We start from the raw sequence: 17,636 nt of genomic DNA, 5'->3' as shown, positions 1-17,636 counted from the left end.
CTGCTGTGGTGTGAGGTGTCCCTGGCCATGGCAGGGGAGTTGGGAACTGGCTGATCCTTGAGGTCCCTTCCAACCCTGACAATTCCAGGATTCTGTGATTTTAAGGTGTCTGGTTGCTCTGGAGCAATATCCCTGTTAATAAAAATTCATCTCCAGGGCAGAGACATTGGTGTGGCTCAGTTACAGCTCCCAGAAAAAAAAAAAAGAAACAGAGACTTGAAACAGAGAAAGGACTTGGTAAGGACAAACCACAAAGCTGCAACCCAAGCCCTCCCTTCTCAGATCCACCTTGCCATTGGGGAGCAGCAGGCTCCTGCACCTCTCTGGGAGAGCTGCTGACACAAATCCCACTCACCTCTGGCCCCATGGGGCCTTGGAAGCCCATCACACCCTTCAGCCCTGACATCCCCTAGGAGAGAAGCCAGGAGCAAGGGGTCAGTGTGAAGCCCACCCTGAGGTGCCCATCCTGAGGTGCCCACCCTGAGGTGCCCACCCTGAGGTGCTCATGGCCTTTGTCCCACCCCTTGCAGGAGGGTCAGGGAAAACACAGACCACAAGAGCTTTGCCCAAAGGCAGGAGAATGTGGGCTGGAGCCAGAGAGGGAGCTTGGAGCCATCACAGAGAAGCAAAGAGGTCAGGCCAGGAAAGGAGATGGAGGGAAGGGGAAGAGCCTCCCCTGGCTCCCCAGGGACTCACGTGAAGCCCAGCAGCACCTGGCAGACCATTGGCTCCCTTTGCTCCCTGGAAAAGCCAAGAGCAACCTGAGAGCTGGAGGGGAGCAGCATCTGGGGCTGGGGGACCATGGCAGGGAAGGAGCAAGCCCCTGCCCCACAGAACAAGGACAGACATCCTCACCTTCATCCCCTTCTCTCCTTTCTCCCCAGCTGGTCCAGGCTCACCCAAGAAACCCTGAAATGGGAACAAGAAGGATGTGTGAGCCCCAGCTGAGCCACCAGGAGCTGAAGTGTGGCTGCTGTGGCTGTGGGGCAGGGGGAGGGAGACCCTCAAGCTTGTCCCCAGAGGAAGCCTGGCTGCTTGTCCCCAGCACTGGGCCACCCCACCGTGGCTGCTCCACTTCTGTGTCCCAAGCTAGTGCTGCACCATGCAGTGGTGACATGGAGATGTCCCCATGCCCACAGGGCTGGGCTGAGCCTCTCCACAGCAGTGCTGCACTGGGTGGCAGGGCAGAGCCCATCACCATGCCATGGAGGATGCCAGGGTATGCCACTGAGCTGGGCAGTGGGGAAGACAAAAGCTTCATGGACCCATGGGAGTGGTGCAGAGCCTCCAGAGAGGCTGAGCCCAAGGGCAGACATTCTCCAGCTGGTGCTGGGATGATGCTCACAGGCAAGAGGGTTCAAACACTGGGACAGGAAAGATAAGAGGATAAACCCTGTGGGATTGCTGTGCCAGAAGGAAGGAACTGGGTTTGAAATCCCTCCAGTGTGACCTGACCTTGGAGGAGCCAGAAGGAAGAAACTGAATTTGAACCCTCCCAGTGTGACCTTGGAGGAGCCAGGAGGAAGAAACTGAATTTGAACCCTCCCAGTGTGACCTTGGAGGAGCCAGAAGGAAGAAACTGAATTTGAACCCTTCCAGTGTGACCTTGGAGGAGCCAGGAGGAAGAAACTGAATTTGAACCCTCCCAGTGTGACCTTGGAGGAGCCAGAAGGAAGAAACTGAATTTGAACCCTTCCAGTGTGACCTTGGAGGAGCCAGGAGGAAGAAACTGAATTTGAACCCTCCCAGTGTGACCTTGGAGGAGCCAGGAGGAAGAAACTGAATTTGAACCCTCCCAGTGTGACCTTGGAGGAGCCAGAAGGAAGAAACTGGGTTTGAAATCCCCCCAGTGTGACCTGACCTTGGAGGAGCCCAGCACCACCTGGGTGCCACCTGGGGCACGGGCACTGGCATGGGCAGGGTGGGCAGTGAGGGAGGGTGGCAATAGGGCTCCTCACACCACAACCCAGCATCAGGCTGGCACATGCAGGGGGGCACAGTAATGGAAAGCTCTTGCTGCCTGGCACTGTGTGTACATGCTGGGGCTGGCACTGAGTGGTGCCCATGGCAGGACAAGTGAGAGCCACCTTACCTCTTCTCCCTTCTCACCAGCCAGCCCCTGGTCACCCTGGAAGCCCTGCAGTCCCTGGGGAGAGGGAGGAAGAGCAGAGTGGGCACTGAGGGGCTGCCCAGGGCCTCCCACCCCTGCCCAGCTCTAACCTTAATCCCTGCTGCACCAGCAGCTTCTGCCTCTTACCCACAGCCACCCTGGTGCAGACTCCTGGGGGGCTGCTGTGAGCTCCAAACCTCTCAAGCATGGTCCAGTCCCTCTCACCTTCCTCCAAAAGCCTCCTGAGAAAGCTTCCTAGCCCAGGAGTGTTGCCTCTGTTGCCCAGGGACTGCTGCCAGGGACCTTCCCACCACCAAGTGACCAGCTTCAGGGCTTGAACACTTACCCAGGCAGTCCAGAATTGCTCTCATCTCTTCCCCCCCCCAACTCCCCAAGTTATTTTCTCCTGTAAAAGCAACCATGGGATGCAGAGGAGCAGCCCAGCCCAGCCCAGCTGCTCCTACAAGCAGGGTCTGCAGCACTTGGCTTATCCCAGCTGCACCTTAACATGTGCCATGTTCTGCAGCCCTCTCCTTTGGGAACCAGGAGCCTCAAGGCACCAATCCAGGACTGCCTGGAGGAATATTTTAGATAGAAGAGGCAAGAGAACATCAAGAGCAGCAGCATTAGGAGGCCCTTGTCTCCTGCCCTGGGCTTGGAGCTGCAGCTTTCCCCACCCACTGCTGGCCAAACCATGACCCTCCCTGCCCATGGCTCACCTGCTCTCCTGGCAGCCCCCATGGCCCAGGTTTGCCATCCAGGCCTGGGATGCCATCTGAGCCAGGGTAACCTGCACGTCCTGGCAAGCCCTGGAGGCCAGGTTCACCCTGGGGATCAAAAAAAAAAAACAAAAAAAAACAAACAACCAAAAAAACAAACAAAAAACCCAAACCAAGGATGGAAAGCTGAGAGCTGCACATCACTGAGAAGCTAGGAGGTGAAGAGCTGAGCTCTGCCTGCCTCCTGCTCTGGCAGCACCTCACAAGGACATGGCAGGGGCTGGCATGAGGAGAAGCTGGTCAAATGGCATCCCTGGGGGGCATCCCTGCTGCGAGGGAGTAGGGGCAGGGGTGAGAGGACAGCTGGCAGCAGGACACATGCTGAAGAGCAGACCCCCCAACACCTGGTGGCATGGTTGTGTTTCCTGCCCCAGATACTGACTCTGAGTGCTCCAACAGCTTTTGGGGCTCCAAGGTTCAACAGAGCTGCCAGGAACCAGCCTGTGTCCTGCTCACCAGCAGCACTCATCCATGTCAGCTCAGTCAGAAGGTTCCTCTTCTGAAGCCAGAGGAGAAGCCACCCCACTTCTGGAGAGCAGGAGGCAATGGCAAGGAAAGGAAAGTCACTGCTGGGAGGGAAGCAAGGGGACCATGGTGCTATGGTTAAGGCCATGAGGAGATCATAGAATCATAGAATGGTTGGGTTGGAAGGGACCTTAAAGATCATCCAGTTCCAACCCCTCTGCCATGGCACACCTCCCACTAGCCCAGCTGGCTCAAGGCCTCATCCAACCTGGCCCTGAGCACTTCCAGGGATGGGTGAGTAGGACTGGAAACAGTGGAGGGCTGAGGGAAGATGACTGCTCCAGCAGTGGGAGGGTGAGGAGCAGCAGGGATGGCTGCTGCTGAACTTTGAGAGCAGCCCAGCAGCAAGTGGGACAAGTGAGCAAGAGGCAGAGGGGTGCTGGGGGACATCTGCACATCAGCTCTGCTGAGAAGGAGGAGGTTTGGGATGCAAGGGCTAGGTGCCAGTGAGCACAGGTGGGAGAGTGGCTGGGAAGCTCCAGTGATGCTGGGGGCCTGGGACATCTGCTCTGCTTTCCTTCCACCCATGGGGCACCCAAATCCTGCCCCAGGCAGCTGTGCTTGCTCAGTCCCAGGGGAGGTGGCCAGGTGCCAGAGGGTCATGGTGTGTGGCATCTCCCACCACAGAGCAGAGGCAGAGTTCACACAGCCCTTGGGCCAGAGCCATGGGGAAGGAGGTGTCCAGCAGGTGACAGCTGGGGACAACTGTGCCAGCTTGTGCTCACCTGGCTGGGAGGACACGGGGTGACACACAGCAGAGCCCAGCACCCAAAGGGACTGTGCTGAGCAGCTACTCAGCCCACACAGCCATCAGGGTGCTGCAAGCACAGGGCAGGAGGAGCTGCAGCATGAGCCTGGGCTGGGGGAAGCAGCCTGCTGTAGAGAGCCACCACAGCAAGGTCCTGAGGGAGGGGACAAGGACATCACCTCCCATGACCCTTCCAACCAGGCACACGTTTCCAAACCTGCCTGTTCCAGCATCCCAAGGTTTGACCCAAGAGGAGCAAGATCTCCAGGGGTGCCCAGGACAGCCCTGAGGCCACGCTCAGCCTCTCCCAGCTGTGCTCACCCCCAGCCCCACTCACCCTGTACCCCCGGCGGCCCTTCTCTCCTGGCTCCCCTGGATCTCCACAGGGACCCTGAGCACAAACAGAGATCAGGTCAACAAACTGTCCCCTCCTCTTCCTCACCCAGCAGCTGGAGCCCTGCACAGGCTGTGTCACAGGGAGGACAACAAGCAGGGAAAGGCAGAGCAGGAGGATCCACATCTCTCAGCACACTCCCAGCCCTGGCTCCATCCTCTGGGCACTCATCCTGCACATCTTTATCAATATGAATGAAGTCTCCTCTCAGGCTCCTCCTCTCCAAGCTCCAGAGCCCTCAGCTCCCTCAGTCTCTCCTCATCAGGAAGATGTTCCACTCCATCATCTCTGTGGCTCTGCACTGGACTCTTCCAAGCAGTTCCCTGAGATCCTTCCTGAACTGAGGGGCCCAGAACTGGACACAATATTCCAGATGTGGCCTCAGCAGGGCAGAGTAGAGAGGGAGGAGAACCTCTCTCAACCTACTACCCACAGCCCTTCCAACAACAGCTACCAAAACCCAGGGAGCAGGATGCCAACCAGCATCCCAGATTCGATGGGAAGCAGACAAGCAAACCATTAAGCTTCTTGGAAACCCAGTCCCAAGGCCCTTGCTGACAGCATGCCAGAAGCCAGCAGGCAGCAGCTCCTTTTTGGGGCTGTGTGAGTGCCAGGGACATCCCCTCTGCAAGCTGTCCCAGCTGGCAGCACCCAGCCATGGAGGGCACAGGAGGCTTCTCCTCACTTACTGGTGATCCTGTTCTCCCTGGATGTCCTGGGGGGCCAGGGGCTCCTGGTTTTCTCTGGATTGAAAAGAGAAACATTGGGGAAGCAAATCTCACTGATGAAAGACTTGGGAGAGAGGAAAACTCAGCTGACCAAAGTGAGGGAAAACTGAAGCCCCCAAAGCTGCTCCAGTGCAGTACTCACCGGCCAGCCTGCATGGAGGAGCTGGTAGAAGGCTGATTGCTGAAAGGAGAAGGTGGGGAAGGGAAAGAAAATGTTTAAAATAACCCCAAATGCCCCCTTTCAGGTTTGTTTTTCTTTTTTTTTTTTTTGGCTGGCTTCACAGCCTTTTCCCTGCTGCTTGGGAAGCAATGAACCAGGCTGCAATGCATTTGGGGTTTAATGCTGGGATGTGTAGGCAAGTCCCAGGGCAAGGCTAAACCTGAGGCCAACAGGCAGGAGATGAGGAACTGCTTTGGCCTCATTAGCAAATGAAGATGGACACCCATGGCAGGGGGGGGTTGGAACTGGATGATCTTTAAGGTCCCTTCCAACCCAACCCATTCCATGATTCTATGACCCCAGTTCTGAAGCCTGCTAAAGCTCCCCCATGGATGCCCCAGCAGCCTTGGGCCACCAGAAATGTTTTGCACATGGGGAGGTCAGAAATGTGCTGTTGGCAAGCACAGGTAGCACCAGGGTTAGCCCAGGCTGGGCTTTGAAACTGCACTTTGCCCCAGGTGAGAAACCTCATCCTGACCTCAGCTGAGGAGGTCCTTGTGGCTTGTCCCTCACTGCTCCTAGCAGGAAAAATCTTTCATGGGAAGGAACTTTTGAGGGTGTCAGGGAGTGATAGGACTGGGGGGAATGGAGCAAAACTAGAAGTGGGGAGATTCAGACTGGATGTTAGGAAGAAATTCTTCCCTTGGTCCTCACCCCAGTCCCAAGCAGGTGGAGGGGCAGGATTGATATTGATAGAATGGGTTGGGTTGGAAGGGACCTGAAAGCTCATCCAGTCCCAACCCCCTTCCATGGGCAGGGACACCTCCCACCAGCCCAGCTTGCTCAAGGCCTCATCCAGCCTGATCTTGGACACCTCCATAGAGGGGACATCCCCAACCTCCCTGGGCAACCTGTTCCAGTGTCTCCCCACCCTCACTGGAGAGAATTCCTTCCTCATCTCCAGGCTCAATCTCCCTCTCCCAGCTCAAAGCCATCACTCCTCATCCTGGCACTCCCAGCCCTTGTCCAAAGTCCCTCCCCAGCTCTCCTGGAGCCCCTTCAGGTACTGGAAGGCTGCTCTGAGGTCTCCCTGGAGCCTTCTCTTCTCCAGGCTGCACAACCCCAACACTCCCAGCCTGCCCCCATGGGGAGATGATCTCTTTGTGGAACCCCCCCCTGTGTGCCCAGGGCTTGGCACTGATGAGGGAGCAGCCAGCCTGGGCTGTCTTTGAGAAGCTGGCACTGGCTGCAGGCTCCTGGGGCTTTGCCTGCAGGCTCTTGGCCCAATGCTGTTGGCCAGGAGCCTATCTGGAGGGGAAGGCAGCATCTGGGCAGGGTGACATGGGGCACCCAAAGGCCTCACTGGGCTCTTGTGTCTGTGGCCCTGGCAGTGCTGGGCAGCAGGAATGGAGAGTGTGGAGCTGTGGGCTGGGATTTGCTGCTCTTTGCTGAGCTGCAGCAGGGGGAGGAGCTGAGTGCTGGCTGCTGGGGGGTTGTGGGGGCTGGCAGGGGGGGGATGCTTCCCTGCCACTCACTGTGAGGCTGGAGACAAGTGCCTCCAGAACCATCCCCTGCAAGCAACACCTCACTCCTTGCCATCCTCCCTCTGTCTCCACCTGCCAGCCTCATCCCTCTGCCCCCACCCCAAGGAATTAGGAACCCCAGAGCACTGGGAATTCCTCCCAGCTCTCATCCCAGCAGGACAGAGAGGTGCCTGCACAGGAGAGGTGGAAGTGGAGCTCCCCAGGCACGTGTGGCACTCACTGTGAACGTCTGCCAGTCCTCCCTGGAGTTCCTCCAGAGGATGATGGTTGGCACACCAGGGGTGCCTGCAGGGCCTGGGTCACCCGGGGGGCCTGTCCGCCCCCTGGCTCCAGGGTACCCCTGGGAAGACAAAGGCAGCTCCTTAAACCCACTCTAGCCTTTAACACTCAGCACAGGCTCTGACTTGGGGCAGCCCTGAGCAGGATCTGACTCCAGGGACATTCCTGGGTGGGACCCAGCTCTTCAGATCTCACTTGCCTCAGACAGCAGAGAAAGCAAAAGGAATGAGCTTCACATGCACACCCCTGTGCCCACCCCCACCTAAAAGACATCACCAGTGGAGCTAAGGGTTGCCAAGGCCTGGCACAGGCTGCCCAGGGCAGTGGTGGAGTCCCCAGCCCTGGAGGGGTTCCAAAGCCTTGGAGCTGTGGTGCTGAGGGACCTGGTTTGGGGGTGAGCTGGCAGTGCTGGCTTCATTCCATCCATGACCTGCAAGGTCTCTTCCAACCCAAATGGTTCTGACTCTCTCCTGCGACTCCACTGCACACAGAAGTGGCTCATGGGGGCAGGATTTGGCCCCTCTCCACCTCAGGGAAGATGCTTCACTGGTGGGGAGGCAGAGGCACCACCATCAATGCAGAGCAGCAGCAAGCACCTGCCAGCTCATGCCAGCCTAAGGCTGGCAGGGAAAGGGCTTGGTCATGGGATCACAGGTTGGTTTGGGCTGGAAGGGACCTTCAAAACTCATCCAGTCCAGCCCCCTGCAGCCAGCAGGGACATCCCCAGCTAGAGCAGGTTGCTCAGAGCCCCACACAACCTGACCTGGAATGGTTCCAGGGATGGAGCAGCTCCCACCTCTCTGGGCAGCCTGGGCCAGGGTCTCTCTCTCAGTGTAAAACCTTCCTCTCACCCAAAGCAACCCAAACCATGCAGGGTATTTGCCCAGGCCCCTGCAGCTGATGTTTCCTGGGTACTCACTTTGTCTCCTTTGGGTCCCACCAGTCCACGTCTCCCAGGACAGCCCTGAAAGGTGAAGGAGAAGAGCTCAGAGAGGGATCCTCAGCAGCCAGGAATGATCCCACACTGTCTGGGTGCCCAGTGCCATGGTCTGGGCCATCCTGCCCCTGGGCAGCAGGAACTGAAATGGCTGATTCAGAGCAAACCAGCAGCACCAAGTCCTGCAGGGAATGCCCCTGAGTTTGGTGGGGTGGGAGGTGCAGCCTGTGGGACACTGCTCCTTCCCTCCTGCCCTGCCAGCAGAAAGGGGCTCTGCCCAACCAGCTGACTGCTGGAGTCCTGTGGCATCCCTCACAGCAATGCCCCAGAGCATCCTGCCAGGGAGCAGCAGCACCTCTCCTGATGCCTGCTGAGGAACAGCAGTGCCTTAGGGAAAGATTCCTCAGAGCCAGAGCATTGCCACCTGCTCAGCTGGTGTGGATCAGGACATGGACCTGCTGGAGTGGGTCCGGGGGGGGGGCATAGAAATGATCTGAGAGTGGAAGCTCTCTGCTGGGAGGCCAGGCTGAGAGAGCTGGGGTTGCTCAGCCTGGAGAAGAAAAGGATCCAGGGAAACCTTCTGGCAGCCTCCCAGGGGCTGAGCAGAAAGCTGGGGACAGACTTTGGAGCAGAGAGTACCTAGCAGGGTGTAGCAAGGTGGGGGTTGCTCTCCTCTCCCCAGTAACAAGTGATAGGACAAGAGGAAATGGCCTCAGGATGCACCAGGGGAGGTTTAGGGGGGACATCAGAAGAAACTTCTTCACTGGAAGGGTTCTCAAAGACTGGATAAGGCTCCCCAGGGAGGTGGTGGAGTCACCATCCCTGCTGGTGTTCAGGAGGCATGGGGTCGTGGCACTTGGTCCTATGCCCTGCCCTAGGAGATCCTGCTCTGGAAGGGGGTTTGGACTTGATCTCTGGAGGTCCCTTCCAAGCCTTACCCTTCTGTGATTCTGTGGTTTGATAGCCAGGGTGGTGCGGGGTTGATGGTTGGACTTAGAATCACAGAATCATAGAATCAGTCAGGGTTGGGAGGGACCACAAGGATCAGCCAGTTCCAACCCCCCTGCCATGCCCAGGGACACCTCACACTACATCAGGCTGGCCAGAGCCTCATCCAGCCTGGCCTTAAACACCCCAGGGATGGAGCCTCAACCACCTCCCTGGACAACCCATTCCAGGCTCTCACCACTCTCATGGGGCAATAACTTCTTCCTCATGTCCAGTCTGAATCTCCCCACTTCCAGCTTTGTTCCATTCCCCACAGTCCTGTCACTCCCTGAGATCCTAAAAAGTCCCTCCCCAGCTTTCTTGTAGCTCCCCTCAGATACTGGAAGGCCACAAGAAGGTCACCTCAGAGCCTTCTCTTCTCCAGACTGAACAACCCCAACTCTTTCAGTTTCTCCTCATAGGAGAGGAGCTCCAGCCCTCTGCTCATCCTCATGGCCCTATCCCCATGATCTTAGAGGTCTCTTCCAACCAAAACACTGCTATGATTCAGTGATCTCTCTGTCACCCCAGTTCATGCAATCCCTCACACCAGATGCCTCCAGCAGGATTCAGTTCCAGCCTAGGTCTGCAAACCACAGCTCTGCCCCCAAACAGCCAGAGCAAACTTGGAGTGAGGGGCACCAAAAGAATCCCAGGGGTTGGAAGGGACCTCCAGGGATCATCCAGCCCAGCCCCCCTGCCAGAGCAGGGTCACCCAGGGCAGCTCACACAGGAATGCATCCAGATGGGTCTTGAAAGTCTCCAGAGAAGGAGACTCCACAACCTCTCTCTGGGCAGCCTGCTCCAGGGCTCTGTCACTCTCCCAGCAAAGTGTCTCCTCATGCTGAGTTGGAACTTCTTGTGTTCCACCTCAACAAGAGAGAAAGAAAAGCCTGCAGGGATGTGCTGACAGCTGGGAACTCCCCTGGAACACTGTCTGGGAAAGCTGAGGAGCTTTTGAACACGATGAGATGCCTGGGAGGAGGATTAGCAGGATCACACAAATCAGCAGCTTGTCAAGAAACACTTTCCACTTCTCACAACCTGTTGGGGCTTTCCCCACTCATCTCCACTGCCTGTACAGCAGGCACAGAATGTCAGGCTGGAAGGGACCCCAAGGAGCATCTGGTCCACCCATGACTGGGATGGGAGCTGCACACACATGGCCTGTGGGGTCCACACTCCATAAATGCCTTCAGCAGCATTAGTGTAGGATCAGGACATGAACCTCCACCCACACCTCCCACTGGAGCACAGAATCAAAGGGGGTTTGTGAAGACATGAAAATGTCTGGGGAGCAGCAAAGCAGAGGTACAGGAACCTGCTCCAAGGCAGAGGGACAGGTGGTGGGGCAGGGCTGGAGCTCTGTGCCCTGCTGATGTCCTGATCAGTACTGCCTGGGAAAGAAGAGGAGGCAAACCCCAGAGGTGAAAAGATTGATGCTAAAGCCCATTGATCCCAAAGCCCACTGATCCCAGAGCCCACTGATCCCAAAGCCTATTGATCCCAAAGCCCACTGATCCTAAATCCCATTGATTGTAAAGCCCATTAATCCCAAAGCCCATTGATCCCAGAGCCCACTGATCCAAAGCCCATTGATCCCAAAGCCTGCTGATCCCAAAGCTCATTGATCCCAGAGCCCACTGATCCAAAGCCCATTGATCCCAAAGCCTGCTGATCCCAAAGCTCATTGATCCCAGAGCCCACTGATCCCAAAGCCCACTGATCCCAAAGCTCATTGATCCCAGAGCCCACTGATCCCAAAGCCCATTGATCCCAAAGCCCACTGATCCCAAAGGCTATTGATCCCAGAGCCCACTGATCCCAAAGCCCATTGATCCCAGAGCCCACTGATCCCAAAGCCCACTGATCCCAAAGCCCACTGATCCCAAACCTTTCCTCTAAGGACAGGAGAGATGTCTCCTCAGCCACCCACCCTGCCTTGGCCTCAGCTCCTGGCTACAAGGCTGCCTGAGGTGACACAGTAAGGGGAGAGCCACCAGCCCAGCACATTCCACCACCCCCAAAGGTTAGGACATGTCCCATTCCCAAAGGAAACCCCCTGAATTCCTTTTGATGAAGTTTTCCAAGGCAAGGACACTGATTCTTTGGTTTCCCTTCCACAGGATACATTCAACCCCCCCCCCCCCCCCCCCAGCTCCATCAGACCTTTACTGGCACCATTATGGGCATGGGGCATGGCAGCAGAGAGCTTCTGGGTGTGAATTTGGGGTGCCCAGACTGGACACCAGCCCCAGAACAGGCTCTGCATGCCCAGAGCCTCAACAGCTCAAGTGGGATCACGGATCACAGGATGTTAGGGCTTGGAAGGGACCTCCAAAGATCATCCAGTCCAACCCCCCTGCTGGAGCAGGAGCAGAGAATCCAGCACAGGTCACACAGGAACACATCCTGATGGGGCTGGAAAGGCTCCAGAGGAGACTCCACAATCTCTCTGGGCAGCCTGCTCCAGGGCTCTGTGACCCTCCCAGTGCAGAAGTTCCTCCTCGTGTTGAGGATGAAGGGCCTTGGGGGGTTGCAGACCCAAGGAGGCAGGAGGAGCTTTGGGGACCAGCAGCAAGGGTAGACCCATCCTGCCCTCAGCCCTGGGGAGCAGCAACACAACATCCAACCCTTACCTTTCTAGGATGCTATGAGCAGGAAAGGTTGGCAGGCTCAGCACAGGGGTTTCAGCTCAACCAACCACAAAATCATGGAATTGTCTGGGTTGGGAAAGCCCTCTGAGATCATCATGTCCAGCACTCAAGCTACCACCACCATGCCCATTAAATCATGTCCTGAAGTGCCACAGGATTCTTGAACACCTTTAGGCATGGGGACTCCACCACCTCCCTGAGCACTGCCACTGCAGAGCTTCAACCTACACCAGCACCTCAAACTCCCAATGCTGAGATGGAGCTGCTTGTCCCTGTGTTGCCACCCAGGATACTCACAACCAGGAAAAAAAAAAACAAAATCCAAACACATCTGAGTGCTCTCCACAGGAGGGAAAAGCCATTCCCAGCTGGAGGGAAAAGCCATTCCCAGCTGGAGGGAAAAGCCATTCCCTGCTGGCTGGGTCCCATCCTGCTGGCTGACAGCAGGGCTGTCAAACACTGCCACGTTTCCTCCATTCCAGGGATTTTTTTTGCCCCTCCCATCTGTTCCTTTGGCCATTTCCTTCTTTTTTTTTTTGTTTTGCAGGCAGTAGCTCCAGCAGCAAGGAGGTGGCTCAGGGGGGCAGCTAGCAGCATTAAATTTAACTGCTGCCCTACCCAGGTTCATCAAGGATGAATTTAGTGCCAGGTCCCTCTAAATGCAGCCATGGAACCAGCCATGTGTGGGGACCAGAGGAACCAGAGGAAGGTTGAGGTGGAAGTTGGTTGGACTTGATGATCTTAAAGCTGTTTTCCAACCAAAATGATTCCATGATTCTAACCTCCCAGGGCAGCCCCCAGCTCAGGGCATCTCAGATGGTCATAGAATTATAGAATCACAGAATCATGGAATCACAGAATCATGGAATCATAGAATCACAGTCATAGATTCATAGAATCATGGAACTATAGAATCATAGAATTATAGAATCATAGAATCATAGAACTATAGAATCATAGAATCATGGAACTATAGAATCATAGAATCATGGAACTATAGAATCATAGAATTATAGAATCATAGAATTATAGAATCATAGAATCATAGAATCATAGAATCATAGAATCATAGAATTATAGAATCATAGAAATATAGAATCACAGAATTATAGAATCATAGAATTATAGAATTACAGAATCATAGAATCATAGAATTATAGAATCATAGAAATATATAATCATTGAATTATAGAATCATAGAATTATAGAAATATAGAATCACAGAATTATAGAATCATAGAATTATAGAATCATAGAAATATAGAATCATAGAATTATAGAATCATAGAATTATAGAATCATAGAAATATAGAATCATAGAATTATAGAATTACAGAATCATAGAATCACAGAATTATAGAATCATAGAATTATAGAATCATAGAATTATAGAATTATAGAATTATAGAATCATAGAATCATAGAAATATAGAATCACAGAATTATAGAATCACAGAATTATAGAATTACAGAATCATAGAATTATAGAATCATAGAATTATAGAATCATAGAATCATAGAAATACAGAATCACAGAATCATAGAATCATAGAATTATAGAATCATAGAATTATAGAATCATAGAATTATAGAATCATAGAATCATAGAAATACAGAATCACAGAATTATAGAATCATAGAATTATAGAATTACAGAATCATAGAATCATAGAATTATAGAATCATAGAAATATATAATCATTGAATTATAGAAATATAGAATCACAGAATTATAGAATTACAGAATCATAGAATCATAGAATTATAGAATCATAGAATTATAGAATCATAGAATTATAGAAATATAGAATCACAGAATTATAGAATCATAGAATTATAGAATCATAGAAATATAGAATCATAGAATTATAGAATCATAGAATCATAGAACTATAGAATCATAGAACTATAGAATCATAGAAGGTTAATTCTATGATAGGTTAATTCTATGATAGGTTAATTCTGTGATAGGTTAATTCTGTGATAGGTTAATTCTGTGATAGGTTAATTCTGTGATAGGTTAATTCTGTGATTCTGTGAAGTGGGAGTGTTGCTTTGCTAGAGGGTAGGGAGGCTCTGCAGAGGCTCCTGGCCAGCCTGGCTCAATGGGCTAAGGCCAATTGCAAGAGGTTCAACAAAGCCAAGCTCTGGGTCCTGCACTTGGGTCACAACAACCCCATGAATGCTCCAGGCTTGGAGCAGAGTGGCTGGAAACTGCCCGGCAGCTTTAGCAGGGGGGCTGGACTGGATGATCTCCAGAGGTCCCTTCCAACCTCCAGCACGTTGAGATTCTGGGATTCGTTCAAAAACCTTCTGGTGCCCAGCCCCATGCTGCCTGCACAGAGAAGGTCTCCCTGCCCAGTTTCCCATGGTGAGCTTCAGACATCACAGTGCATCAGCCTGTGCCCACCATCCACTCTGGAGGGAAGCTGCACCAGCACCCATCCATCCCTGCCCTCCCACAGCCCTCCCCTCCTCCACTCACCGGCAGCCCTGGTGGCCCTGGCAGCCCTGGTGGCCCTGGCTTCACCTGGCCCTGCTGTCCATGTGCCACTGGTGAGATGAAGTGTCCCAAGTGGGCAGCACCATCCCCAGGCCCTGGCACAGCAGGGCTGCTTGCTGCTGGAGGGTGCTCCAGGACACCAGCTGCTGACTTTGTCCCCAGGGGACCTTTGGGCACACTTCCTTTGGGGCCAGCTGCCCGAGGTGATGCTGAGGAGACCTTGGAGAAGGCTGCAGGAGCCCCCAGGTGAGGGATGGCATCGTTGGGCTTGCTGGGTGAGAGCCTGCCCACACCACCCACCAGCTTCTCCATGGTGATGTTCTCCTCCCAGGGGGCAGAGGCACCTTCCTTCTTGGCTGCTCTCTGGGTTTTGATGGAGTGCCCTGGGTGGATAAAAGCACCATCAGGTACTGAGCACCATCAGGTACTGAGCACCACCATGGTGTGCAGGAGAAACCAGGAGTGTGGACTCACCAGAGCTACCAGTGCCCCACAGGCTGCTCCTGCTGAGCCCTGGCCTGCCAGGACCTGTGATTTTGTTGTAGGTGGAGTTCAACAGCTCAAAGCCTTCATCCTCAATAGAAAGGCTGCCCTCCTCCTCCTCCTCAGCTGCAGAGAGTGAAGCCAGCGTGCTCCCATCAGGCTGGTGGTTGAGGGTCTCCTGGGCGTCCTCCCACATCCAAGGGGGCCTCAGGGTCAAATCTGAACTGGTGAATCTGGAGTCCTGAAAAGGCAGAAGGAAAAGGAACGCCATGAAATGTGCAGGTTTCACTTTTCTTTCCTCTTTCCCTGCTCAGTACACTGCTGCTTCTCCAGCTCCCACCTGCTGGGGAGGACAAGGCTTGGGAGCTCCAAGCCATCTACAAAAGAAGTCCTCCTTCAGCAGGGACAGGAGCCAGCTGCTGGTGTGGGCCATGCTAACACAAGCCTCCTTCTCACAGCCTCACTGAACCCTCAGAACCATAACCTGGGTTGGAAGGGACCTTCAAGATCATCCAGCTTCACCCTCCTGCCATTGGGCATGCCACAGGAGGCCACAAAGATGATCCAAGGGCTGGAGCACCTCTGCTATGAGGATGGGCTGAGGGAGCTGGGGGTGTTCAGCCTGGAGAAGGCTCCAGGAAGACCTTCTGGTGGCCTTTCAGAGCCTAAAGAGGTTGATCAGAAAGCTGGGGACAGTCCTTTGAGCAGGGCAAAGGGTGGTGGTTTGAAACTGAAAGAGCAAGATGCAGACTGGAGAGAAGAAAGAAATTCTTTACAGTGAGGGTGGTGGAGCATTGGAGACAACTGTCCAGAGAGGTGGGAGCTGCCCCATCCCTGAAACCATTCCAGGTGAGGTTGTTTGGGGCTCTGAGCAACCTGCTCTGGTTGCAGATGTCCCTGCTGGCTGCAGAGGGGTTGGACTGGATGACCTTTAAAGGTCCCTTCCAACCCATCACTCACATCAGTTCTGCATCCAGCATGGATACATCTCAGCCTGGGCTTTCCCACTGAACCACAGACAGACAGACCCAGTGCTGGGTTGGTTGGTGGCTGTAGAGGGCCTTCACCTCTCCTGGAACAGCTGGCAGCATGCCCACCAGCCCTGCATGCCCACCAACCCCAATGAGACCTCGCTCCAAGCTCCCACTGAGCTCACAGGGCATGGCACTGGCAAGAGCTGGGTGGGAACTCAGCCCTGGCTGGTGGTTTCTTGGGGTTGGTGCCTGAAGCTGATGAGGAGATAGTCTGTGAGAAGTCACTAGAGGGAGATGCAGGCCCAGGCTTGCCTTGTAGGAGCTGCAGAAGGGGAGCAGAGAGGTACAAGGAGAAATGGAGCATCCTTCCCATCCTCTCTCCTGTTGGTCAGACTCAATCCTTGGCTCTGACTCTGCTGTGCACCACACACCCCAGACACAGGCTGGCTTGGGAACACCAAGGTGGACTTGCATGAAGAAACACAACCATTTCAGTGGCAGAAATGGTGCTTCTGCAGGTGAGGACCTGGCAGTGTTGGTAGGTTAGAGGAGCTGGCTCTGGTCAAAACCAGAAGGGCCCTGGGTGGCAGAGGAGCTCCAAAGACAGCAGAAGCTACTCAAGCCTTTGCTCTGCTGCTGGATGCCATGTCCTCCAGACTGGGGATCCCAAACTCTTCCCAAGTGGGGAGGAAAAGTCAAAAGTGTTCATTTTTCAAATTTCCCAGAATCACAGAAGGGACCTCAGAAGCTCATCCCATGCCAGAGCAGGATCACCAAGAGCAGATCCCACAGGAACACATCCAGCTGAGGTTTGAATATCTCCAGAGAGGGAGACTCCACAACCCCCCTGGGCAGCCTGTTCCAGTGCTCTGCCACCCTCACAGTCAAAAACTTTTCCTGCTGTTTCCATGGAACTTCCTATGCCTCAACTCCCACCACTGCCCCTTGTGCTGGCATTGGGCTCCAGCCTCTGGGCACTCACCCTGCACATCTTTATCAACAGGAATGAGGTCAGCCCTCAGGCTCCTCCTCTCCAAGCTAAAGAGCAGCTCCTCTTGCCCATCAGACCTCTGAGAGATACCCATGGTCCTGCCCTGCAGAGTGGCAAAACCACTGGATGCAACCACAGGGTAAAGGGCATAAAATAGGAGAGAAAGGAGAAATGATTCAGAAAAGGAAGGGAAAACCTTAATTCATCTCCAGCCAGTTGCCCTCAGCTATCAGATGCTCTGAGAGAGCTCCTCAGCTCAAGCTGATGAACTGGTGACCATCCCAGGCTGGTTACCATCACAGCCCTGAAGATCAAAGGAACATCAAGTCTGATCTTGGAGGTCTCTTCCAACCTGGTTGATCCTATGATTCTAAACAGCACCCAGTGGCCAGGCAAAACTGAAGAAGACTGAGGAAAGTAAGTGCTGAAAGCTCTGCAGAGAGCCATCAGAGCAGAGCACCTGAAGAGGCCAGGCTGCAATGAAGCTCTTTTCATCCAGAGAAAAGCTAATGCAGAGTGAAGGAGCCTGCAGAGCTTGGAGCACACCAGAAGATGCTGCCAATTAAATCACAGTGGTTTGGCTGCTCACAAGCTGGAGGGAAACCAGGCTTCAGCTGGGGAGAGCAGGGAAGCAGCCAGCACTGAGCATCCACAGCACAGCCAGGCTGGACCTGGAGCATCATAGATTCATGGATTGGTTTGGGTTGGAAGGGACCACAAGGATCAGCCAGTTCCAACCCCCTGCCATGGGCAGGGACACCTCCCACCAGCCCAGCTTGCTCAAGGCATCATCCAGCCTGGCCCTGAACACCTCCAGAGAGGGGACATCCACAACCT

The 17,636-nt window shown here is 54.3% G+C and overlaps 1 protein-coding gene across 1 annotated transcript in view; it reads right to left on the bottom strand.

Moving 5' to 3' along the window:
- The window catches only part of LOC128976105 (collagen alpha-2(I) chain-like), a 104,534-nt gene that overhangs the window by 33,596 nt on the left and 53,302 nt on the right, over positions 1-17,636 (bottom strand). The window contains exons 10-21 of the mRNA XM_054393222.1: positions 14,822-15,075; positions 14,334-14,712; positions 8,187-8,231; positions 7,209-7,328; positions 5,427-5,465; positions 5,246-5,299; positions 4,500-4,553; positions 2,830-2,937; positions 2,093-2,146; positions 856-909; positions 697-741; positions 356-409 (exon numbers count right to left, since the gene is read on the bottom strand). Coding sequence (XP_054249197.1) covers positions 356-409; positions 697-741; positions 856-909; positions 2,093-2,146; positions 2,830-2,937; positions 4,500-4,553; positions 5,246-5,299; positions 5,427-5,465; positions 7,209-7,328; positions 8,187-8,231; positions 14,334-14,712; positions 14,822-15,075 — 1,260 coding nt within the window. The remainder of the gene's footprint in view (positions 1-355; positions 410-696; positions 742-855; positions 910-2,092; positions 2,147-2,829; positions 2,938-4,499; positions 4,554-5,245; positions 5,300-5,426; positions 5,466-7,208; positions 7,329-8,186; positions 8,232-14,333; positions 14,713-14,821; positions 15,076-17,636) is intronic.

This window comes from Indicator indicator, chromosome 28 (assembly GCF_027791375.1).
Source record: "Indicator indicator isolate 239-I01 chromosome 28, UM_Iind_1.1, whole genome shotgun sequence".
In the NCBI taxonomy this organism is placed as follows: Eukaryota; Metazoa; Chordata; class Aves; order Piciformes; family Indicatoridae; genus Indicator; species Indicator indicator.
Note: the sequence above shows the minus strand (reverse complement) of the source record. Positions and strands in the feature narration are given on the sequence as shown.